Genomic DNA, 26641 nt, shown 5'->3' with positions numbered 1-26641 from the left:
TGCGTGGGCCAAGAAAAGGATCACGCGCTTGGTGTGCGATGGCAGGACAATAGGCTTGATTGGCCACTTCAAAGTTGGGCTCACTCATGCAGGTGTGCCCTTGTCGAACTCAAAACAGCTTGCTTTCAACGGGACAGTCAAAAACTCTGAGGGGGTTTTCTATTAAGAGACCCGTCAAGGCACGGAATCTCTAAAACTGTTGTTTCTTTTCCATGAATCCTGCGGGCTAACGATCAGGGTAGGCCTACGTCAAGACATTTCTTGACGGGGGGGGCATGATCGGCCGGATAAGACGGGGTTTCCGAACAGATTAACTTGGTATTATGTTCCATCCGTTACAACGATTCCTAATTCCTTAGTCTGAAGTGGATGAGTGTCTGGATTTATTTACATCCGCATCTGTTGTATTGTCTTTGAAATTGAAAACGAGGCTTAGTTAACATTCCATGTTGACGCAGGTTGAAACTGCTGCGCGGGAATCAGTTCGCTGATGACATTAAAACCAGCCGGGCGAGCACTAGTGACCAGCCATGCATCTGCATACTTGCTGTGTAATCGCCCCGATTGCAACGCGTAATCCTCCAGTTAGTTGGAGACAATCGGCATCACGCGGAATATAACCCTGTTTACTCTGAGGCTCTTATACAAGAAAGCATGTGGCGCCCTGGTGGTGGAGAACTATTAATTAATTTTTAATTGTGCTTGCGGGAGCCTGAATGATAAAGTGTAAGTGTAATTACACCGCACAGCTGGGTGCACCGGAGAAATCAGTCCAAATAAGCACCAAGAAATGTAAGGAGATTGACGCTCTCAATGAACGATGAATCGATGTGTGTTTTTCCGACGCGATCAGTGTTGTTAATTAACATTAGAGTGGTACGTAAATCGCTAAGAAACTTAGACTATGGATAGAGTCACCTTCAAGTTGTTTCTCTGTGTTTTTGAACCAGCCACAATGAAAGAGAAGTGGATTACCCTCAGAACCAACCACTCCACGAAAATTCGATTTTTTTCGACAACGGTATTGGCGGTAATGGCCCTTCAAAAAGTCAACTCAATGGATATTTCTGCAGTAGGAATGACTTTATTTGAACCTATTATTTAAAACCGAAAAAGGGACTGAACGATCAATCGATTATCGGCTTCAGTTAATGTTGCATATTTACCTTCTCCCAAGGCACCCACCTGCACTTTATAGTTGATCTTCTAGGAAAAGCTTTGTGCAGTTAATAGCATTACGCGCGCGTAAATGGCTCAGAGACACAGGACTCTTAATTCGGTTTTTATAGAGCACTTAGGGCATATTGACCTGTCCCCCATTACCAAACAAAGGATTTGCAAAAACCTGCCCTGGGTTGATGTATGTGATGATGGAAAGGATCTTCTTTTTCAGTTATTTTATTTTTCATTTTTAGTTTTTGATTTGATGACTGTAGTATTCGTCTAAAGGTTGGTCTTGCCAGCGGTTATGCAGTCCAGAGACTATAGCTTCGGCGTGCATGGGCCCACACAGAGGTCATGTGCTTTCGGCAGATCTCTGTGCTCTCACGTCTCTGCTTGAAATCTGAAACAACAGAAGCTACCTAAAACCCACTGTTTGTGTGCTTTTCCTTGAAAAAAGGTAATCGAACCCCAAGGATCAAATTATTGAACTCGTGCCAATCTATACAGGCTTTAGTTTGAATTATTGTGTTTTTCTTTCAGCCAAATTTGAAATAATCAACAAATGCTGTCGTTGTGAAGGCTAACAAAATAGCGCATTGGTTTGAAGTGTGCACAAGACAGTCTCACAACGATGCGAGCTATCAGCAGTCGATTTGGGCCAACAAACAATGTTTCAGGTAGCACAATTGCCATGTCCAGTTTGTATACGCAGCTGAAGTGATCAATGCTAATTTGGATGTTTGTTTCCGAGTGTAAACCCTGTGCAAACATCTTCGCAGGTTGTGGATGCTTGAACTGTTATATCCTCGAGAGTTTCCCGAGACCTGCGTGACTTACGACGTCACTGCAAACCGTATAGTTTGCAGTCCTTGAACTTCAAGATGTTTTCCACTCGAAGAAGACAAATCGTTTTCTGTCTTGGTGAATGTCAAAGGAGGCTGAGCCAATCGAAGGGTCTGATTAATCTTGAACTTGAACTGGCGTGGTTGTTTATCAGACATCCGATGCAATCGGTATTTGTTTAGACATAAGCCATGCAGCCAACATTCAATTACCTCCGGGGGAAGGACAAAGATATTTAGGCTTGGATATCAAGAAATATGGTACTGAGGGTCGGCTTAGCATCTCTCATCCTCGGAAACAAAACGCAAGTATCCTCTGTATTTATGTAGCAGAGGAAGGCGCTTGCATTTTCCGTTTTGAACAGAACTTACTGTTGGTTTTTCTTTCTTCGTGACAAGGAGTTTCTTCTAGAACACAAAAACATGAGCAGTTTTGAGATTTTGTTATCGATTTTAACAATTTTGTGTTCGCCGTGAGTGGTAATACACATGATATGATCGAGGCTGTGGGGAATGTTTGTTCATTCCGCTTTACAGTCTTTGTCAATCTTGCCAAAAGGTATTTACCAATCATTCGCAATAGATTGTGTGATGTCACATCCTTTGACATCACGTGCAAAAAAGATTGCAGAACCGATTTCCTGTCGACCTCAAACATGATTTCCGGAGGCGGCAATATCACAGGTCTTTGAAAATGATGGCGCAACGTGACTGTACCCAAACACGTCCAACAACACCGCGTCACGGCCATAAGCTTCCTTCGATAGCTTATCCTTGGCGTATGAAAGCGTATTGCTTGTTACACAGAATCCATAATTTATGTTGTGTTCTGCAGTGGATGTCTGGTTCCACCGACGTGTTCAATCGAATATTTGAACATGCCGTTATTTTGTAAAGGTTGCTGGTGCCTCTTTCCCTGCATGGAAAGAAATTTACAACTCGACACATGTTTGCAGAGGACCGAGTTAATGAATTGCATGTACACCTTAAAGTGATGGCAGATGCACCAAGCGCGCACGTTTGGGATTAATCTTGAAGTCAATCAAAAAAGAAATTTGTTTCCACCAGTTCCAAATGGTGGGATGGTTTCTAGTGTATCCGTCTATCTGCATTTGAGCTTTAAGGTCAAAGCCCCTGGTTCCTATTGCATTCCATAAGAACTTCGAGAGCAAATTACCGAGGACCGTCCATCGGCCTTGTAGTGGCAAGGGCGCATCATAGGCATGCTATATAAATAAGCTTTTGGCAGCTATAGCTCGCAACGGTTTGATAGCTCTGGTTTATTGCAACAGCTGGTTTCTTCATGCCGTTCACGTTCCCACCCGCCATTTCCACTTCAATGAGGATGCCCAGAGATACATCAAAATTTGTAGCGTAAGACTCGTGCACCAGAACCAGACGTTTTGGGAGGTATAGGCCTATATGTTGTGAAATTCCTTTAAATAAAATGATAATATATAGGATTAATACCACCTACCCGCGAACCATATTATTTGTGCAGTACCTTGATATCAAGCACTCACGTAGTTTGCCGTTTCAAGGATCCAAAAGAGAGTTTAAGTCTCAGTATTCCACACCTTTATTACTTTTCGAAAACTCTACACCCCATGCATAAAGCAGGCACTATGTGACCACTTGCTGTAGCTTCAGAACGGCGGACGTGCTAATTTTCGCCAGAATAAGCACAAGCGTGTAACATCTTCGCTTGGATGCCGCGCGCATAGCAGTAAAGACATCGCAGTGTCATGGTTCGCGCTATTTTGTCAACAGGCTACTGAGGCATATATTCATAGCAACCAAAGTACTACATGTATACCATTAGCAACCGCAGGTCCGCAAATTAGGTATACGTAGAAACGTGCTCATGAATCCACCATTACTTTTCAAAACTAGCGTTCGGTTTATCAGGCAGATTAGTTTGTTGCAAAAGATGACTATTTTAAGACATGGTATAAACCAACCTCACACGGTGATCCTAAGAGAGTTCTATCAAACAGAAAACATAATCATTCAGTGGATTGTAAAAGAAGGGTCTAGTTTCACAATAGTGATATTGCTCCAAGCAGTCAATATTGCGTATACATGTACTACCAGATGGACGAAACAGTCAAATATGGACGTAACCAAATGAAGAGTAGGTTAGAATGATATCAAAGAAACTCGAAAGTCGGGTATTCTGCAGCACTGGATTGCTGCGCACAAGAGATGTTCCATTCAGTTAACAAAAGCGTTTTTGCCATTATTTGTGGCATCAATGTACATCAGCACGCTAAACTGAACACAAACACTAGACAGTAGGCTCAAACACCATCATTAATTGACTGACATAACAGAAAATATTGTCTGCCCGGTTAAGCGGGAACTTGATGAACGCAAGAAGCCATTGAATTATGTATATATAGGGAACCAATAACCCCATATCTTATTTCTCAGTACGACCAACGTACCAAAACAGAAAATGAAATACCTTAATGTTTAACGTGCGCTGGTATCCCATTTCAGCTGTGCCAGATTTTTTGTGCTCAATCGAAATAAGAATGTGTTTAACCCTTTTGCAAATGCAAAGTCCCAAGGGGCCACTGTTATTATTTATTATGCTGATCTTTGATTATCAGGCCGCGTCTAAAAGCAACGACTGCAGCCAACAGTAACTCAGCATATGGGAACGGATGCAGCCCTTGGCCAATGGCTAGGCTGGCCTTATACTCGGTAGACTTGTCGGATGTAGTCTTATCTGATCATGCTGATCGCCTTGACGTCGATATCGCTGCTTCACGTTCTCTTGGTGGTCCGAGACATAGATATCTTCGGCAGATTCTAGAGCGCTGCTTCGGAGGTAGATTGTCACGATATACCATTATTACTGTCCCTGCCTCTCGTGCTTGGGACGCCCCCCCCCCGCCCTGGGCGAGCGTCTAGATATAATTCCATGCCACACACAGTCGTAAGCTGTTAATAGGAATAAAGCCCAGCTGATATCGATAAAAAATGATTGTGTGAGTTTGTTTGTAGGTAGGTATGTATTCCCTTGGGGCCGCAAAGGCTCGAAGTCTTTTCTCGTTGTCGGGTATAAAAACTACTACTTGTGAATTAGTTTTGTTTGATCGAGCCGATGTTACAGAGGACCTTTACACGCTGGCCAATAAGAAGTGAACAGCCCTAGGACCCTTTCATGATTTCAGACGTAAGGTACTAATCTACTTAAAACCATATCGAGGTCAGCGTCACGGTTGAAGAAATCGTCGCTTTATAAACTTGTTCTATACAATTGACATGTACGTCAAGGCGTATAGGACGTTCGTTCAAGTTATTAGGATCTGTTCCTGCTCCCGTGACGTCACAGTCGTGTTTTCCAACAACTAGCAACTAAAACTATGGCTGGCTGTCTCTACAAAAGCAAAACAATAATTCGCAAAGTGTTAAAAATTCCACGAAGCTATCAGATCACCAGATACACGGACTACCAAATACAGAATACAATTAATCCTATTTAAACTTTAATTGGACAGATGTCCATTTTGAACGAATTTGAGGTAAAATCGAAAACCAACCAAAAGGTGATATTTTTGCAAACTATACATGAGCGTGGTCTATACGAAGATCGAGTTCAAGTTGTGTTTCTCATTTTTAAGTCATTTCCCCTTTCCCCCAAATGTTTTCAGTCCACTGTCTGCCTCTTGCGCTAAATCGTCCAACCCCTGTAGTTTCAATCATTGAATATGGGAGGTGTTTTCTCAGTAACAGCAGGTGAAATTTGTACGGATGCTTGCTCCTCTGTGTACTGGTAGTCCGTGACAGACTTTAATGAGCCATTTCGATCATCTGTAACTGGTTTTATAATCTTCGGGAACATGAACATGGTATGCATACCAGTAACACATTTTATAAAATTTCCTTTACAGTCGTGTTTTCCAACAACTAGCAACTAAAACTATGGCTGGCTGTCTCTACAAAAGCAAAACAATAATTCGCAAAGTGTTAAAAATTCCACGAAGCTATCAGATCACCAGATACACGGACTACCAAATACAGAATACAATTAATCCTATTTAAACTTTAATTGGACAGATGTCCATTTTGAACGAATTTGAGGTAAAATCGAAAACCAACCAAAAGGTGATATTTTTGCAAACTATACATGAGCGTGGTCTATACGAAGATCGAGTTCAAGTTGTGTTTCTCATTTTTAAGTCATTTCCCCTTTCCCCCAAATGTTTTCAGTCCACTGTCTGCCTCTTGCGCTAAATCGTCCAACCCCTGTAGTTTCAATCATTGAATATGGGAGGTGTTTTCTCAGTAACAGCAGGTGAAATTTGTACGGATGCTTGCTCCTCTGTGTACTGGTAGTCCGTGACAGACTTTAATGAGCCATTTCGATCATCTGTAACTGGTTTTATAATCTTCGGGAACATGAACATGGTATGCATACCAGTAACACATTTTATAAAATTTCCTTTACAGTCGTGTTTTCCAACAACTAGCAACTAAAACTATGGCTGGCTGTCTCTACAAAAGCAAAACAATAATTCGCAAAGTGTTAAAAATTCCACGAAGCTATCAGATCACCAGATACACGGACTACCAAATACAGAATACAATTAATCCTATTTAAACTTTAATTGGACAGATGTCCATTTTGAACGAATTTGAGGTAAAATCGAAAACCAACCAAAAGGTGATATTTTTGCAAACTATACATGAGCGTGGTCTATACGAAGATCGAGTTCAAGTTGTGTTTCTCATTTTTAAGTCATTTCCCCTTTCCCCCAAATGTTTTCAGTCCACTGTCTGCCTCTTGCGCTAAATCGTCCAACCCCTGTAGTTTCAATCATTGAATATGGGAGGTGTTTTCTCAGTAACAGCAGGTGAAATTTGTACGGATGCTTGCTCCTCTGTGTACTGGTAGTCCGTGACAGACTTTAATGAGCCATTTCGATCATCTGTAACTGGTTTTATAATCTTCGGGAACATGAACATGGTATGCATACCAGTAACACATTTTATAAAATTTCCTTTACATGCAGTTGAAAGCAAAATGGTGATTTATTTTGTAGATCTATTTATCTACGGGAGCAAACATGTCCTGTATGTTTTTTTGTCTGCACTAAATACGACTACAAATCATCACTTGTTCGTGAAATTCCAAGGTGTCAACGCCTGTTCTGTTTGGTTGGCTCAGCGCAGCTACAGCGCATGGCGCTGGGAAGGAATTATTTCTGGTGTAATCCCAAGGGTGTGGTCACGCTGGCTGAGCCGCTGAAAGTCAGAGAGCATCGTGTCAATGGAGAGGTGGTGACAATGATGGACACAGCCGGCCAATTGTGAGAGACTCAACTCGGCCTCCGAACGATCAAGGACATCTGCTAGAGTGTCGGCTATCTCGGATTTCTGTCGAAATCCATTAACACTAAGAAAATTACAGTTTAATTTCAAAAGTTTCCTTCGTCTGCCACGTTTCCATTTTCACACCCGTGTGTCATCTTCCACATCAATGCTTACGTTGGATGATATGGAGTTTAAAAAGTCATGGGGTTTAACGTCTTTGAAAAAGTTTTACCCATTAAGAGATACACACAAATTGGCAGGTAAATTGATTTCTGTACAAGAGTTCAAGCATTCTGTTTTCGTGAACGAATTTGGGTTAAAATGATTACGCTGGCTCCATGGGATGTAATACATCATCTAACCCGGAGTGGCACCCAGGAGGCTCCCCTGAAATTACCTCTTTATAATCCTCGATCGTGCATACTTGTGTAGCTTGGCACTTTTTTCTTGTCTGAGGAAAACAGGATTTGAATTCTCTTGGAAGTGTAGGTGTCGCGTATGTGGTAGGCAGTAGCTGTTAGACACCATTGTTTCCCCATAATCATGTCTACAAATAAATATGCATATTCACCGCAACGCACTCTAACGATGTGTATTTGGAGTCTGTATTAGAATGGCCGTACATTTGCGTTTCACTGTTGCTTTCTCTGTGCTCAATTGGAGTGGGACCGAAGTTTAATTACAAGTACGTGAGGACGGCAATGCATCAATTACGACCCCACATTCCAGAATACCACTGACCTTAGCAACAAACGGGATGGCCCCCGTTTAATCTGGCTCCCAGACCCACGGGTGCGGCACTAGTGCACACGGGGGAAAGCCGTTGATGCATACGCTGCACTTATTGCCGAGTTTAATAAGTACTGAGGCGCGCTTCCATTTATCTCCATCAGTGAGTGCCGATAGTTGGCAATAATTCATGATTAACAGAAAATAAACGCGGCTATATATCATCGGTCTAATGGCCGTATTTTTGGCCCTGGCTATGAAGTGGGCCCACTTGAATAGAATGAGAGAGAGTGGATAGTGGCGCAACAATGATTACGATGTTTTTCCCAATTACATCAAAGCAGTTGCGCTCATCTTAAACTTAAGAATAGATCTACCTATGGATAAGCCCGGTAAAAGTCATTGTACTCTCAGAAGTATTCATTCGTGGAACACAGACAAAAGAACGTCCGCGTGTCTGGTATCTGGACACATTTTCCCAATGATACGCACCTACGCATTGGTCCATTCATGGGCTTCTCACCTTTAATGAGCCACTGAAAAGTCCCTTCTTCATGGTCCGTCGTCACGGCAACGACATGCATTTATCAGGCATGGATGCACATGACCGTGACATGAGGTTGCGTTGAGATATTAGGAAACTGGAGGGGCTAATAACGGACGCCATGTTGTACTGAGCCCGCGGCTTAATGTGCCATGACATAGGCTCATGCGGGCGGATTGGCGTTGGCGCGTAAGTTCCCTCGGGCCCATTCTCACTGAAGACTGCCTGAGGTAGAAACACGTCTGGATTGGTTGAAACTTACTTCCAACATTAAATGCAATTACTTTGTTGGAAGATTAGGAAGTAACAAAATACCTGGGGACGGTTTTGCTTGAGGCGAACCTCGCTTGGAATGCATGAAAGACAAAAAAGTAATCCGGCTGTAGGTAAACATTTCAAACGCACCCGGTTTCTTCGATGTGAAAACAAATCTTCCCATCATTTCCAACATTGGGGGGAAAACGGTTCCAGTCTTTCACAACACAACATCCCCTTTGCTTCCTGTGGAAATTGGGCCAACCGCCATTCACGAGCTCACCAATGCCTCGGAAAAAAATTGCTTCGGTAAATACCTCCAAAGTTCACCCTTCTGTGAAATTTAGAGAGGCTTTTCAGCATGTGAATGTCAAGGGTGTCCATTTACTTCATCATTCTTCTCCAACCTCGGGTGTGGGCCGAATATTGACTCAGTAAACAAGAACATAAATGTGTCTCCGTAACGGTAGTTATGTGCTCGGGGAATTTGTGTTCGACACAACGTTGTTACCACAACAGCGCAGCGTTTCAAAAATACTGCTGATAGAGTGTGTCAGATGCGTCTCTTCGTTGAGCAGGACACTTGTGCACACATGGTCATTTTGTTGTTCCATTTGGCCAGCCGCTTTTGAAAATATTTTATGAGGGATTATGGCCCATAAAGCTGATTCAAAGTTGAAAAATCATCAGACTTGGTTTGAGGGAGAACACAATCGATCAAAGGTAACACATTTCTCCATCTACCATCACAAATTTCATGTGATTATTTTGCATTTTGTATATCATAGGATATCTTCTCTGAAACAAACAGTTTACAAACTATTTGGAAAAAATAGCTGCTTTCAAAATGCACGGCCTCAGCACTCAGTATACATTTTGCGAGCTTGAACAATTCTATGTAGACTCCAGTGTAGAAATGCCTATTTCTTGAAGTCGGGCATGCTTATATGTGCATGTTCTGTTCATTTCGAATGACCTTGGTCTGTGATAATAATGCACAAAATTGCATGCCACGACAAGCATTGAAGGTAGCTTAATGAAAGCAATTTAGTGCAGTTTAATGCCGTGCAATCAAGTCATTTGGATAAGTTGCAGCGAAAGGTATGCTAATAACATTAAGCCTACAGACGAGGCTGACACGCGTAGTAGAGACTCAATTCTGCTCCGAGAGTTAGGGCACTTGCCTCGTACCCCATCGTTTGCTATTCCTGCCGACCCCAAATACCTACTCCCCAATAGTCTTGTAGGCTACTGTAAGAATAGAATGGGTGACCGTCATCGCGTGCTAAATGGTTGTCTCTTTACTGCCAGGTTTCGTTTGGGTAAGATCTAAGGAACAAGCCCGTCCAATCCCTGTAAAGCCGCCTCGCCTGTTTTCCTTTCATCTTGTGCATTTTTGTCGGCAAGTGCGTCGCCTTAAAGCGACTGTCTGTCATTGAATGTTGCTCGATTTTGAAAGACCCATAGGCTCAACGAAATGCATTGTCGCGCGGTTGCATATTACCACATGCTAATTTTTCCAAAGGTCAGTTTGTATAACCCATCCTTTTAAACACTAGCATCACTTGTAGGTCTTTACTTTTTGAGCCACATGAAAAAACACCTAAATTTGACTTCACGTTAGGCAAGGAAGCAGCAAAGAACCTGTGCATTCCAGCATTCTCACATTTTATTCAGTAACGTGGGGGAGGGAACTTTCAGCCACATTTTGTGGACGCCTACATCTTGCTCCCAAATTGAAGAGATGTTTCTTAGCTTGAGTTAAATAATCCACAGGATTTGAGCCTATAATTAATCAGAGACGATTGTTATGAGCCTCATGGGGAGGGGGTGAATCCCCGGTGAACCCCGAGAAAAGTCAGAAGTGTCCATTTAAACCTGCATCGCAAAGTGACAGGGATGGATTTGGATGGCACCGGCACATTCTGAGCACCAATTACTCACGTTTCGGGGCTGCTATGGGGAAACCGGTAATCCCGATAATCTCACCCGGGCTGGGACGAGGGAAGCCCGCAGTCTCGCTCGCTAATCACGTGTCTCTGGGGAATATCATAAGGTTGATCACTTCGATATACATTAACGTAGGTGTGAAAAAAACTCGCACTTTGGGATGAACCGTGCCTTCATAACTTTCCAAACAAGATTTCTGTAGCTTTCCAAATTTATATCGATGCAACGTGGTATTTGCGACATTGATTTCTTCCTTTCAAAATTTCAAATTTAATACCGGTACACATATTTAAAACTATACTCTTTCCTGCGTTCAACCTGTAAATATTTGACATTATCCATACATGTCATCAGCGTTAAAATCCCAAATAGAATCCATTTCCCAAAGAATATCAAAGCATCGATTCTCCATCATCTATTAAGCATTATTATCCAATGTCTATCATGCACATTTCGATGAACATGAATGGACAAATCACATTTAACGATGCGGATGATTGAGAGTAGGCCTACTAAAACGATTCACTGAGATACAAATCTTCATTTTAAATACAATACGAAAGATTAATAAAGCAATTGGAAAGAGTTACAATTTGGAATGCCTTACCAATCGTATAATTTTTCGTTGAAAAATCTAATAGGTAACACAAAACTATACGAAGATCTATTATGGGAACTTAAACCTCATAAACGCAAGCACACGGAATTGCAGAATTACACATAGTCAGACGTCGTTGGATTACATAGGTTTTGGTAAGGTTAGTCAAACTTCCTTAGGATAAGGTTAATGGAAACACACGGTACCGGACAGAAAAAATATAGTTCGTGCAAACTTCTTAAGGTGTGATGTATTTTTCAGAATCTACCCAACATTTCAAGGCACAACCTCCAGAATGTCCTCATATATTTTCACCAACAGTTTGTCAACTGCTCTCCAAGGGCGTGGCCGCCATCTTTGGGCCGGCATCGCAGGATAGCGCCATGGCCGTGGGGTCGGTCTGCAGGTCGATGGACGTCCCGTTCGTGGAAACGAGGTGGGAGTTTGAAGCGCGCGAAAGCCTGGTGACCTCCATCAACCTCCATCCCAGCAACAGGCACATCAGCCTGGCTATCAAGGATATCGTGCTCTCCTACCACTGGACGACAATCACGATCGTATACGAGGAGGAGTCTGGTAAGAAAGTTTCTGAAGGAGTTGTGTGGTGTTTTGACCTTTAATTTTCAGTCTCACTATTGCTATTTTACACACCAAAACAGCAGCACCATCAAACCAGCCGCCAGTTTTGTTGAGATTAATTGAACATTTAAATTTAGAGCAGTTTCTCATTAAAAATGTTTATTTCTTTGAGTTCACATTTGTATAAGTATCGTGGTGATATTGTGTTTTTGCTAAGTTTAAAAGGGCACTATTCTCGCTGGTTCTCGCTCAGCCCTAACACGCCTACAGGAGGTCCTTCACGCCTCGGCAGAGCCCATGAAAGTCAAGGTAACGGTGTACCGTATCCCCTCCCGGCCCGACATGCGGGAACTACTGAAGGAGATCAAGCGGTCTGGGGCCCGTCACATCATCATCGACTGTCGCAGCCAGACGCTGCCACTGCTTCTCGAGCAGGTAAGGAGGCAGACACCCCCCGGCATCAGAGGTAATGTGCGGATCCAGAAACAACTGTTGGGGTGAGGGTGTCTTGGGTAATCCAAATTATAGCAATTTGTTACTTAACCTTTTCTTGCTCATCTTAGGAGCGAGGCTGTACATTTGGGCTCCTCACACGCTTTTTGAAAGCGAGGGAATTGAAAGAGTCTCCAAAATCGTCTCTTAAAAATTTATTTTCAAAACAATGGCACGGCTCCCGTTATCCACCTGCCCCCGGTTCCACCAGTGATCAGAGACCAGTCAATAAGAAAATGTAGACCAATTTTTCTTGTGAGTTCAGCTGCAAATAGCACCCACCGCCTTAGGAGCGATGGTCCCTAAATTGTGTTGTGGCGTTTGAGCGCAAACAGTCGGCAGAATAGCAACACGTTAATAACCCGTCATTCCGTCATGTGTCGACTGATGTTCATACCATGCTCTTCGAAGGAAAATAAATAAACGAATATAGCATTCGACTGAGTGAACCAGGCAATACGGAATGACATACAGATTTCGTCATTCTGTTTAAATAACCCCTGGATACGAAGTCTACGCATTCTGTCTCCCAGTGAATGTCACAATCGTTATAACCAAATTTATCCTGGCTAATTTCATCAGACATGTCCCCTCGGTCGACATGGAAATATTGAACCAAGCCACGGTGGTTCTTGACTGAGTGGGCGCTAAAGGGTAGTCAGCTTGCAAGGGGAACGTTTGGCTTGCTTGTCGTTCGAGTACAGAATGTCAAGATCTTTGCATAAAGAATGCCTCGCAGAGGCGGATCCAACTTTCAAGAAACGGTGGGGGGCGATAGGCGTACATAAGGGATGCCCTGCTGAGGGAGTCCGAAAGCATCATGCGTCTTTCCCTTATACAAAGAGAGCCTCAAAACCTACGATATCAATTTCTCCTTTAATCTAAGCTCATCGATGTAATTGTTTAACTATACTTTGGATAGATAGACGGCGCAGTCCTCGTCCAGGATTTTTTGGTACTCATTTTCCGTCAATTCAATGGTAGTTCCATTTAAAAAAAGCAAAAAGGACCTTTTGGACGATCCCACATTCAAATTTAGAGACCTTCTGTGATGCGCTTTGGAAACGGTACTTTCGGAAATCACTGATTCAGTACTCCCGAACATCTACATGAACGAGTGCAGATTCACCAAACCTCGACTCCATGGCACGGCAAGATCGACCCCGTGGGAACGAGGTTGAGATTCACCAAACCGTCAGCTTTTGTACAAGCCGCATCCGAATTACTGGCTCCGGTTGCGGCCGCGTGCATAAACTTATGGAAAACAGACCAGCCGGCGAGGCGGCAACAACATAACAATAGCTTTGTACAATTCGGTCGCTTAACGGGTTTGCCCTTACCCAACGTATATTAATAAACACTGTATGCTCAGTGCTTGTCCGAGAGCATAAAGTGTTTATTAATATACGTTGGGTAAGGGCAAACCCGTTATATATAATTAACATCTCCCCAACGCAAAAATACATCTTGAAGTATTTATGTCATATTTTCCAATCCAGCAAAGATGCTTGTTGAACTGAACACGCACACACAAAAACCACCCTCCCACCCGGATTTTTTTTAAATGACGCTCATCAATTACTTTTATGTGGCCTTATCTCTTACAATAAGCTTTTTAGATGGCAGAAATCGTTAATCGTCAATGATCATTGCCTCGGTTCCCGAAAAGGCAACTGAGATAATTCAGTGCACCATGCTGTAAAGCTGAAATAATTATTGATAATAACATTAATGTAACTAATGAACTCTGGCTCGCCAACGTAATACGTTTGTGAGGGGTCAAAACTTGGATAGAGGCTTATTTTACATTATGGATATATGTTGCTCACAGAGACCTAAAAAGAAATCCAAAGGATTGTCCATTACGGGCATTCACTAAGCCAGCGCAGACTCCGTTTAAAAGCCCGTCACTGTATGCATGTCTGTGGTATATAGAGTTGTAACGCGTTATGCGATGGATTGAATGCCCGAAAATGTGTCACTGGGCAATTACCAGAATTATGTTTTTATCTGTCCCTTCAAGGGCTTTGCCGTATTTCGTTTGTCCATTGCGAAACAGACCTGTTGTCCAGTTAGATCATAGAGTAGGGAGCTGTGAAGATCTTACCGACAGATGACAGCCGATCTTGCTGTATTCCCCTAACATAGCATCCAATGCTTCTATCTCTGGCATGGTGTAAACAATTTTCATTTGCGATATTTTCGCTGTTTATATTGTGCATTTATAACCTCTCCTGCTTTCGTTTCAGTCAGCGTCCAGATTAGATTGTACCCTTACATTTCCCAGCTTCTTGTATTTTTCCACTCTGCCCCTTCCTTATTCATTTACTGACATTAAAAAAAATGTCTGACGTTTAAAATAAGAAAACAATTGAGGGAATTAAGGAAGATAATACTGGGCACATCCAATTTCAAATGGCACTTTTCAAGCTCATATACATGTAGTTAAGAGATAAATAATTAATTTAGCACGCGTTGATCATTGCAAAACAATGCAATTTAGTGTTGTCCACAATTACATCGAACGAGAACAATTAACCCTTTCCCAGATTGAAGTGGCAGGCACTAAAGATCGCATATTGCTTGGTATTAATGACGGTGAGAGGGGCATGCGTAATTACGTCTTTGTACTAAAGACAAGCATGCAACTCGAACCAGTTCAGTGATTTAATTGTGCATTTCCGTCCACATTGAGTCACGAAATGATAATTTGATTGAAAAGTAATTAATGTGTGCCAGTTAAAACGCAGCATTATACGGGTAAAGTGCTGCAGTAAGAGATGCCAGTTTCGATCACGATTAATCATTCTGTAGAAACCAGCGTCACAGAAGTATCATTTAGATTAAAATTATTCGAAAAAAAGTTAAAAGTCAAATACGAACTCTTTCGCCAAAACCTGAATACCAAGCAGGAGTTGTTAAAATATTAATACAGGCCTCGTTCAGTACCGCGCGCACCAAACCGGAGTTCTGAGCTTTTTGGAACCGTGTGTTTTGGGCCTTGAATGGAGGATTATGCTCTGTGTGATGATGTGCTCTTTTCCTGTACACGTACAGTGTCTGTGGATCTAAACCGAGACAGGGCGGTAACGACTCTGTGTTTCTGTCTGTCGTAACTACATGCGCACACTCACTCTTATAAAATAGAGCAAAGATCTAGATTGTTGAGTCTAACCACAGCGTACAATGCGTGCCAGACAGCGCGGCGGTTTCATAAGAATTCAGCGTGACAGAATAGGATGTAGGCGTCTCTCGTGTCGTATCAGCCGAGGAATTTTGAAGATGGGAATTTGGAGATAACAGCTACTACATGTTTATAACATTCAAGTGTTTCTGTGCAACAGAGCCTATCTCCACACCAGTGCCTGTCAATCAAACGGAAATGGTTGGAAGAGTTGGAACGAAATTCCCGGTCTGCAGCGGAGAGCAAGACTTTTAGTCCTTATCGAGACTACTCATTCGAAGCACTTCGGGAATTTCAAAACAAAAAGATTATCCAATTAACGTTTGAGACTGCCGCTCGATAAAGTCAATAAATACCAGTTGTATGTTATTCCTTCATGTTGTGTGTTCGATCAGAGGGCCGTTTCAAATTTCATGATAATTACCCAAAGCAAGCGCAGTCTATATTGTGCGTTAACATTCCAAATTCGTGCCCAGCAAAGAAGTTGATTTCAAACGCAATCCCAATTTGGAGTGTGATTTCAAATCTCGTCCACTCTCAGAAGCAAGTAAAAACCGAATTTTGGTTCTTTTTGCTTGACAGATTATGGAGATGCAGATGTTGCGGAGTTATTATCACTACTTATTCACGTCAATGGTAAGAAGGCATAACAATGTTTACATTAAGTGATCCTCTGCCACCTACAATTCACCTTGTAGTTCAATTAACTTTGAAATTTTACCCGTTTGTATGCACCACATCAACTACAGAAATGCCCAGCAACCTTCCTCATGTTCTTGTATTGAAGTTGAATAACTGAAAAGAGCAAGAAGACTGGAAGACTTTTAAAGTTACATGATATTGATCCTTGCTTTCCTCTTTTCATCTCGAACAGGACCTTACTCTACTTAACATGTCCCGATACAGCGGAGACGGTGTTAACATCACAGCCGTCCATCTCCATGATACGGAGAGCGCAAGGTTCCACCAAGTGGCCTTGGACTGGCGCTCGCAGTTCCCCGAAGCCGACACACACCCCATGGAAATGGGATTAACGGTGAGACTGGAGAAAAAGATTGGACGAGTGCTTCAATACTGCATGCCACAATGTTTGCTATTCAGCACCATTTGCATTTTTAACGAAAGCGGTACTGTTTGTAGAATTCTAACGACACTTTGTGTGTCTTTAGTGCAAGTCACTGTGGTCAAAGAATAAATTCAGAACCACGTTCCAACTAGTAGTACGTCTAGACGACAACATTCAAATTAAAACCCAAATAAAAGTTCTACTGTTGCACCACCACCGACGGTTCTTAAAAGCTAATTTGGACCTTGCTTTCTCTTTTTATCCCATGTCCTACAGACGGAGGCTATGTTGATTATTGATGCTGTGCACGTCTTGGCCGAGGCGTTAACATCGCATTTGGGTCGAAATATGTCTCTCCAGCGTCTGTCCTGCTTCGACGGCCACAAAAAATCCTGGGACTACGGTCTGTCCTTCTTCAACTACATCAAAAGTGTAAGAACAAATCAAATTTGAGTGCTCGAGTCGGCATTGCTACAAAACTACATAATATGGTCTCGTATGACACATAATCTGTGTCTATGCTGACAATTTCACACCTTTGACACGTTGCCAGGTTACCTTGAAGAACGGTCTGACGGGAGAGGTGAACTTCAGCATCAACGGCGGGCGAGATAATCCCAAGATATTCATCTCCGAGCTCTTTGACACGAGCGGATTGAAGCAGGTACATTGATAGCAGATCATCTCTACATACAGCAAACGCATGTCGACGATTTAAAAAATACAGGACACGATCTGAGTTCCTCATGCTAACTAATGGCTCATAATAGTACCAGACCGACACTGTCTATGCTAAGTCTATACTATGGCCATTGTCGTCTGATCTTACTGGCTCGTGATTTATTATTCAGAGGGGATTCTGGAATACGTCAAGGCAAGTCCACCTGAAACCACGAGATATAACCACCGTTGGTGACCTTTCAACGTATTACAACAGGACACTAATTGTGACAACTATCAGAGTAAGTGCCGTGAAACACATACATACACCTTATTGGTATAACGATCCCTTCCAAAGGATCATTTGTGACCGGATTGAACAACTTAGAAAGATTATTCTACGTTCAAGATAAATGTTACATCTGTACCGCAGCGACATAAGTCTGGGTTTAGATAATGATGCTGAGTGGCGATATTCATGCGTCCATAGCCAAGTGTTGGTGAATCCTTGTAAGAGATGAAGAACTTAAGCTGTGGTCGAATCACTACGAAACGAGTCCATTGCGATCACAAATCAAAATCAAGTAGACGGGACGAGCTCAGACAAAAGAAATCAATACTTTTTCACAGTTTTCATTTGAAAGCCCACGACTTCAGACGTCATGACCGTAACGTGCACTTGGCGAGACGCTCTAAAGTGCGTTTAAAACAATTCTGTCCACGAGGCCCGTGTCATGTTTGCATGATATCTAATGTCATGTTAAACGAACCCTGCATGTGCAACTAGCCTGGGGACATTATGATCAAGTTGCTTTCACTCATAATTGTACATTCATCTGTTCAAATCCCTAGGAGCAGCCGTACGTCATGTACAGGGAAACCGACAAAGAAGGCGTGCCGGTCACAGGCAACGACCGTTACTATGGCTTCTGCATTGACATGCTGAAGAAGATCTCGGAGATCCTCCATTTCTCCTACAAGATAGTGGAGGTGGAGGACAACAACTACGGCTCAGAACTGGAATCTGGAAGGTGGAACGGTATGGTAGGGGAACTTATGGAGAGGGTAAGAACTGAATCCAAAAGAACCATTCTTTCATCGATCTATACGGACAGAGTTGAGCTCACAAAGTCCCTTTCACCGACGCCAGATCATAAGATATCTGTTCAAAAAGTCCAAGTGATATGAAGATAATTCAAGTGACCCATTTAGGATAACATAATCAATCCATTAAAAGAGCCGCGTCTTTTTTGGAACTATTACATGTATGTCATGCTTCACACAAGTCCATGATATCCCCAACTACTATAAATGAAAATATTAATATTCTCAAATTACCTGGGAAGTTTTCTAGTTTTAGATGAATGAATGCAGCTTCTGATCACAAAGTAATGATGCACTAGTTTTGTGTCGTTTCCAATAAGCAAGCGGTGATGGCTCTCTTTAAATCTCTGTTGCACGCTTCACTTGGCAGAAAGCTGACCTTGCAGTGGCTCCACTCACCATCACCTACAGCAGGGAGCAAGTCATCGACTTCTCCAAACCCTACATGCATCTGGGTATCACCATCCTGTACCGGAGCCCCGAGCCCCAGAACCCTGGAGTCTTCTCCTTTCTGAACCCACTCTCCTTCGATGTCTGGCTGTACGTGGTCCTGGCCTTCTTCCTGGTTAGCATCACCCTCTTCCTGTTGGCCCGGTTCAGCCCTTACGAGTGGTACAACTCCCATCCCTGCAACCCGGAATACGACGAGGTCCGGAACCAGTTCAACCTCACCAACTGCCTGTGGTTCTCCTTTGGCGGGCTCATGCAACAGGGCTCGGAGGTCAACCCGCGAGCCTTCTCCACCAGGGTTTTGAGCGGCTTCTGGTGGTTCTTCTCCCTCATCCTCGTGTCGTCCTACACCGCCAACCTGGCTGCCTTCCTGACGGTAGAACGGATGGTGTCGCCCATCAGCAGTGCTGATGATCTCTCAAAGCAAACAGAGATTGAATACGGCACAAGAAGCGGCGGATCCTCAGAAACATTTTTCAGGGTAATTAAAATAGTGTTTTCAGGGCACCAGCTGAATGAAAAGATTGATATTACTGCATACAAACTCCAAAGGTAGCCTACTTCATTTGAATACCAAATTAGCCTTTAATCACCCACCTGTTATTTATAGACACAATAGCAATCAAGGATTTTTTTTAGCAAAACTTCACCTGTACTATACCTTCTTGTTTTCAGCGATCGAAAATCCCAACCTACCAAAAAATGTACGAGTTCATGAGTGCCCGACCACACGTCTTCTCGAAAACATACGACGAAGGGATCGAGAGAGTTCTGAACTCCAAGAACTATGCTTTCCTGCTGGAGTCCACCACAGCGGAATACCGTATCTCCCAGCACTGCAAAAATCTGACCCTGATTGGAGGCTTGCTGAACTCCAGAGGTTATGGTATTGGCACACCACTTGGTGAGTGTCAATCAGTATGTTGAACTGATCTTGCAAACAAGATCGTACCAACAGCCCTTATGTTACAGGCTAATCTTGCGATGGATTTGAATTACAAGCCATTATTGCGATGGTAGCAAGTTGCACCCGGATTGTAGCGATTTGCTCTATTGGGCTGAAGTGTGGTACCATTGCAGTAGCAATGGGGTCTCCTTCGATCAGTCTATCAATAGGTACACTAGCTTTTCATGATTCTTCAACCTTTGCAGCTGCAATGTCTTAATCAAAAATTTGTAATTAAGCTGTAGGCCTATGTGAAACGCAAGTGGCAGGCCAGATGCAGCCGTCCAGTCTTAATTTAGTCACAGTAATTGCATTTAAATAGATATTGACATGGGACTTTCTCATTTGGTTTAATGATGTGGGATTTAACTACCTGTGGTTAGCCAGTATAATTTGACGTGGCCTTCGTGATTGGCTAAATCGTGGAGCACACTTATCACATGAGGAATTTCGCGTTCTCCCCTCTTATATAGAATGGCAGAAACATTTTCTTTACAATAAAAATGGAAGAATCATGAAAATGAAAATGATTCGATAAAACCACTATTAGATAAAACCAATATAGGAACCGAAAGATGTTTATGTATTCGCTGGTATGCATTGTTGTCATTTTGATCATGAAGCGTTGTGATAATTGCCATAAACATTCACCTGTAATTACATTTTTGCACCTCAAAGGCTCAGCGCTTCGGGACGAGATCACCAAGGCCATCCTAAGTCTCCAAGAGGACGAGACGATAATCCGCCTCAAGCAGCAGTGGTGGAAGTCGGCCAACTGCCAGAACAACAACGCCAACCAAAAGGAGGACGCCAACGAGCTGGGCGTGAAGAACATTGGTGGCATCTTCCTGGTTCTCATCTCAGGGTTGGTGGCCAGCGCCATGGCAGCCGTGGCCGAGTTTGTGTGGAAGTCGCGGCAAAATGCTACGCTTGACAGCGTAAGTTAGTGTTGCTATTACCTTCCAGCCAAACGCACGCTGAACCAGTTCAAGGAGTTTTGGAACCAACAACCAGTGTCTAGAATCCTTAACAAAGACGATATTGAGGAACCTTAATGCACGTTGGATGCCTGTCGGAAAATTCTATTTAGGAGTTCCTGCATTTCCACGTAATAGAGTTTGACAGTTTGACACATACACACAGAAACGATGTTTTGACTTACCAAAAATCAACTAAAAACACAGCGAGTTGGGAATGTTCCCTGTCAGACTGTGTTTTACCCTCATTTCTGGGCTGGGCATTTACCACGGGAGATCTTAGTTAGGGATCAGTCTCCTGATACCAATACTGAGCTCAGCGTAAGACTTCTGTACCTGGACATTACTTGACACCTTGTGCCCAAACCCTACGAGACTGGTCAGAAAAATGCTGAGTGTTTTCCAAGTAAATACTTCAAAATTTTCTCAGCTAAATTTCACTTTTTGGGACATGTTACTGGTTTTTAGTGGCTGATATGTCATTCGGGAAAACATCAGCGATGTCTAGATTATGGATTTCCCGACCTGAGCACTTGAGTACAGAAGTCCAATTTATCTTACACCAACCATACGTAGGTGTAGCTGCAGGAGTCAACAACTGTTTCAACGTTTTGCTAATTTTTTCTCCTATGCTGACAGAAATCGCTTTGCGGGGAGATGATGGCGGAGATGAGGTTTGCCTGCCGATGCAACAAAAGACGGAATAGTAAGCCGGTAATAGAACACAAGTACATCCCCACCGCAGCCTACCCTGCGTCGGGAATGAATGGACAAGCCATACAAATGGCAGAGACGGTAGCTTGATGACTTCTCGACTAAGGGTATTACTGACTAAAACTAGGTCTGTTGACTCAGTGGATAGATCTGCAGTGAGCCTTATTTACAGCTAGAGGAGAAAACAAGGATATATAGATTGGGATCGGCAGAGACTACACATTACCAGCTGATGTGAGAAACTGGAGAGATTTGGAAGAAGCCTGCTGATTCTTCTGGACGTGAATGCCTAGAGCAGAATGTGCACGAAGCGATCAGAGGGAAATCATTCTCTTCTTGTGTCGCGGTTGCTTTCATTCAGAGCAGCACTTGATAGCTGATGGTATTCAGTTTTAGTCTAGGTCTTCCAAAATTTGCATCTAATACATACATACCGTCCCATAGCGTCGCAAGGCAAGCTCTCCGGCGGAGCTTAAAAGGCATCGTGATCCAGCAGGGAAGTATACATGAATCCACGACCATTTAGAAAGGTGTTTCCCATAGCCAGCTGGAACCTGGAACGATTGCTGGCTGGAACTATGTCTTATTCCGTGTCCTTTGAAGGAAGCAGCCCAAAGGTGTTGACATTTTGCCAAAGAGGACGTCCCAGTCGCGAGGCTTGTACAACAGAATCATTCACCTTTAGTGACAGTCCCAAACTGCGTACTCAGTCACCAGTTGAGAGTGTAATGTCGTTTCGGATTAACAAGTACATGTAATGTCACTGTGGACAATAAGTCAGTCTAATCTTTGACAAGAATATTTTACAAACGATGACTCTGCAGCTCCAAAGGTCTGCAACAGGGTATCACCGATATTAGACGGGGCAATGATAACTTCAAAGTCGAGCAAAAGCCACCAATGATGAAACATTATCATCGGCTCAACATTAAACTTTTTAAAAACATGGCTGGCCATGTACTTTTCTGGAGTTCATTGAGAAGGAAGATGTAAACTAATAATTCGCTGACGTCAAGAGGTTCCAACATGTCTAGGCGGCAAAAAACGTGAACCTATGAAGCAGCGTTGTAAAGATGCAGACGACACTCAGTGATTGTGCAGTCTCCTTGATACAGGGTAGTGTCAACTAGCGATACTGAGAACCAGCTGTCTATCTTTGATGTTGCTGATGGCTCTTGATTTATCTAGGAACCATCAGTTTTAGAAGGTCCACCAACCGTAAGCTACGGTGATTCTCCCCCATTTGGGCATTTCAGTCTTTCCTCATCATCAGTGAATTATGCAAATTGTTTGGAGGAATACAAGCTTCCACAATCTTCCCCATCTGCGCTGATTGATTAATTTGGTGATGTACATATGATGATCTTTGATCACATGATCACCACGTGTCTCTGGACACTTAACAAGGACCTTTCCTTCGCCAAGCCTGATAAAAGGCTATCTGTAGTGAGTGTGTTTTTATTCTGTAATTGAACTTAAAATTATGAGATAGCAACGATACCGGTACCGGCTATAAGAGCACTAGAGGTTCTGAAGATGCTACCCGTAGAAGAATCACATGGCACGAATTTCCTGATCTTTCCCTCAGTTATATATCCCTTTGTACACCGACGAAAACCTTGTGCTCTCATTTACTATATCGGGGCAAACCTGTAAAGAAAACCTTTTTGTAAAGAAAATGTGCAAAAGGATAACGATCTTTATTCAGAGCTTAGTTTGAACATATGACAGGACTGCATAAAAATCAAATCTATTTCCTACTAATCTGTCAGATAGGAAAGGTGTCACGTTCGTTAAACGCACAGACGGAAAAGCTACGGTAGCTCGATATTTAAAAGATATATATTTTGGTTTGCATGCCCTATGTATCAGCAATATACACACCCATTGAACCAGTGGCTGTGCAAATCTGTACATGCATGTAAAATTATGTAAAAAGCTACAAAAGAAATTTTATAAAGAAAGTAAGTTTTCTACAACCTACCTTGATTTCTTGTGTTACTATGTATATAAAAAATATACGCAATTGCTCGGAGAAAATATATGGTGTTTCACTGCTGGCAACAATTGCTGTGTATTGCAATACTTCCATTAATTATGGTGTTGAAGAGTTGGGTTGAAAAAGGAGAGTAAATGGAGTATTTCTTTGATGTGACATATTTTTGCTGTTAATCGAATTGGAGCAAAAAAGCCCCACCCATTTGGATGAAGGTACTTCTTAATGCTCTCTCTCTCTCAGACTGGGGGATAAAATAATGGTATCACTTTCCTGAATGCCATAGTCACAGCCAACGTGCGTGCATTCGTGCTAGATATTGTAAAGGCCAGTTCGTGCTTCAGGCGAATGCTAAAACGAAGCGAATTTGACGTCACGAAAAAATTTGCATCGAAATTTCTCCCGACTTGGAGTCTGTTTAACTTTTGCGAATTAGCAATGCAAGTATTTGATCTGACGCCACAAAATTCGCGTTCAAAATTCGCGTTAATAGCTCGCTATTAACCGGCCTTAATAAAGTTTCCCTTTAATAACAAAACAAAGTAAATAACAACAAACGGCGAACCCTTTTTTCATTCTTTTCATAAGTGTAGTACTGTTATGATTTGGGGGCCATAAGCACTTTAGTTCGGTCAATGTATTGGTACAGATGCGTTTCATAGTACTAAAGTTACGTGCTAAAGAGTGCATGAATTAATTGAACACAACTGAAAATACTTCTTCAAGTCAAACATCTGTTAATTTAATGTAATTAAAGGCATATCAGCCTTTTGTGTGAAACTGACATGATTTCTTAAGGCTGTTTTTTTCAGATTTTGAAAACTAAATTATTTGCTGATTTGAATATATATATCCTTTGTGTGTAATTGACGTTGAAAGTGTTTGTACGTTCAAAGCAGAACGAAAAAAATATATATATACCAATAACACACCACTCCTATTTTGGGCCAACTAAGCAATTTGGTATTGATACTAATCACTTTGAGATTATTTTTTCCGCTTGGAATGATGAAATGTGATTACTGACTTTTCCCATGCTCGACAAAGCAAGACGCTATGTTATTGTTTCGCATTATTTTCGAAAGAGAAGAACAGTCCTAAACGTTGTTTCAAAAGGGAATTGGAATAGAACGGAAAGTGTTGTTCCTTCGCGGATTAGAAATTTCTGAAGTTTCGGTTTCATTGATGATCAGTTTTATCCTTGAATGATTTCTTTCTTCTGGCAGTATGCATAAATTCTGCGTATGACATAGTGTACTGTTTTCGTTTTAGAAATGCCTGGTGCACCTCTATCGCAATCGTTTTACAGAATGAATATAAAGAAGTAAAGTTGGCTTGATTGTTGCTTGCTTCCCTGTTTTGTCTGTTAACTTTGCTTTCTTTATACTTTTATTGCCTATAAGGTAAATTGGCATAGTTTTGAATCAAAATTAAACTTTTTTGCTTAATGAGAAATTACCTTCAGCATCATTTTTAATTTCACCGAGAATGCCTTTTAAAGCAACAGAATATACAAGAGTTTTTCCTGGTTTTCCTCTGCAAATTTCAGGTAAATTAAAATTTGTCTTGCCCAAAATTGAATAAAATGACCAAGGTTCAAGCCTTACCTTTTCTGTAAAAGTTGGCTAAGTTGCATTTTCCTGAATGACATGGAAATTCCTCTTCAAGTATCAGGAATATATATGAGGAAAGGTTGCCCTACATTGTTTACTTATTTGAAGTTCAAATTTTCGTAGAATTTCACTATTTTTTAGAAAACAATCAAGACGAGTTAAAACACTCTGCCTTTTCTCTATTAATTTAGGCAATTTCAAATGCCATTATTTCTAGCCCTAAACTGAATAAAATTGCAATGAAATTCAGATTCCATCCTTTTGGGGTCAAATTTAATTAAATTTGCAAAGGATTAACTTCACTTTTTATCAAGGATATGATAAAAAGGGACTTCTTTCAAATCACCTAAGACTGCCCATTACGTTAAGAAGAAACGACGAAAAAGTGGGCGAGTCGTTTCTCTGACTTAAACCACGTCCCCCCCTCCACTATTGTTCAATTGTACAAAAGAACAAAAAGGCTTTACTGATGCTTTGAGATGAATCCACCATTTGTCCAGCGTTGGCTGGCTATGACATTTGCATGTACATAAAAGCTTCATTCCTGTCCCAATTAAGCCATTGAGGAACTCCTCGGCTGGGTGCACAACTATTTTTCATTCACATGCACAGTACATGCTTTACACATTACACGCAGACCTGCAGTCGACACCATCAGTGTATGGCACGGTCCATATGGATTTATATCTATATGTTAGTTGCAGAAATACGCTGAATTTAAGTTAGCAAAAGCTATCGATATGACTGTACAGAGCAGGGGCCCTTCACACCACCACCAAGCACGTTTCCCGAGTGACCGATTTGAAAACTACAGTTTACTGTCTCTTCAAATGAAGATTACGTTTACAACCTTAGAAGTATGTACTTCTAAGTTTGAAATCCACCAAGTCACCAATGGAAATTCTTCGGTTTGGAAATACATGCATTTGGAATATCATCTCATTCATCTGGGAATTATCATACGTAAGTTTCTAAACGATTAATCTTTTTTGCAAAATTGTACATGAGTTGTAATTGCTGAAGCTGTTTTTAAAAGTTGTTCAATAACAGAGAAAGAGGTACAACTGAGGTTTAACCGAAAGTAAAGTGGCTACATGTGGATTTTGAAATAAATACAAAGAAAAGGGATAAAAATAATCAAAGTTATATGTTACCATTGCAATAAATATCTAATTTAAAATGGAAAAGAAATGAAATTAAACTAAAATGAAAGGGATATGTAAAAATGAAACTAAAATTCAAAAGGTATGTAAAACGAAGGAGACACATTAACACATTATATAGTGCAACATAAGGAACGGTTCACTTTAATTGAAAATCGCTAATCTCAACAGAAAACCTTACAGCGTCAAATCTAAAAAAAAATAATTTGAGTGTTAACCGTATTGAACGTCTAAAACAATCTGCTTTATTGTTGAGAGTATTTCTTACGGTGTTTGACGTTGTAATTTGA

The 26641-nt window shown here is 41.8% G+C and overlaps 1 protein-coding gene across 4 annotated transcripts in view; it reads left to right on the top strand.

Annotated features, from left to right (window-relative positions):
• The window catches only part of LOC110986162 (glutamate receptor ionotropic, kainate 2-like), a 79238-nt gene extending 53801 nt beyond the window's left edge, over positions 1 to 25437 (top strand). For all 4 annotated transcript variants that reach the window (XM_022247813.2, XM_087146256.1, XM_087146255.1 and 1 more), the window contains 12 exons: positions 11729 to 11983; positions 12240 to 12421; positions 16245 to 16298; positions 16537 to 16698; positions 17005 to 17160; positions 17282 to 17392; positions 17580 to 17690; positions 18241 to 18453; positions 18863 to 19423; positions 19618 to 19846; positions 20567 to 20826; positions 21505 to 25437. In XM_022247813.2, the coding sequence (XP_022103505.2) occupies positions 11729 to 11983; positions 12240 to 12421; positions 16245 to 16298; positions 16537 to 16698; positions 17005 to 17160; positions 17282 to 17392; positions 17580 to 17690; positions 18241 to 18453; positions 18863 to 19423; positions 19618 to 19846; positions 20567 to 20826; positions 21505 to 21669 (2459 nt within the window). In that variant the 3' untranslated portion in view covers positions 21670 to 25437. The remainder of the gene's footprint in view (positions 1 to 11728; positions 11984 to 12239; positions 12422 to 16244; positions 16299 to 16536; positions 16699 to 17004; positions 17161 to 17281; positions 17393 to 17579; positions 17691 to 18240; positions 18454 to 18862; positions 19424 to 19617; positions 19847 to 20566; positions 20827 to 21504) is intronic.
• Positions 25438 to 26641: the final 1204 nt, after the last annotated feature.

The sequence above is a fragment of the Acanthaster planci genome, linkage group LG15, assembly GCF_054643075.1.
Source record: "Acanthaster planci isolate LZ-2023a linkage group LG15, COTS_SCS, whole genome shotgun sequence".
NCBI classification, from domain to species: Eukaryota; Metazoa; Echinodermata; class Asteroidea; order Valvatida; family Acanthasteridae; genus Acanthaster; species Acanthaster planci.
Note: the sequence above shows the minus strand (reverse complement) of the source record. Positions and strands in the feature narration are given on the sequence as shown.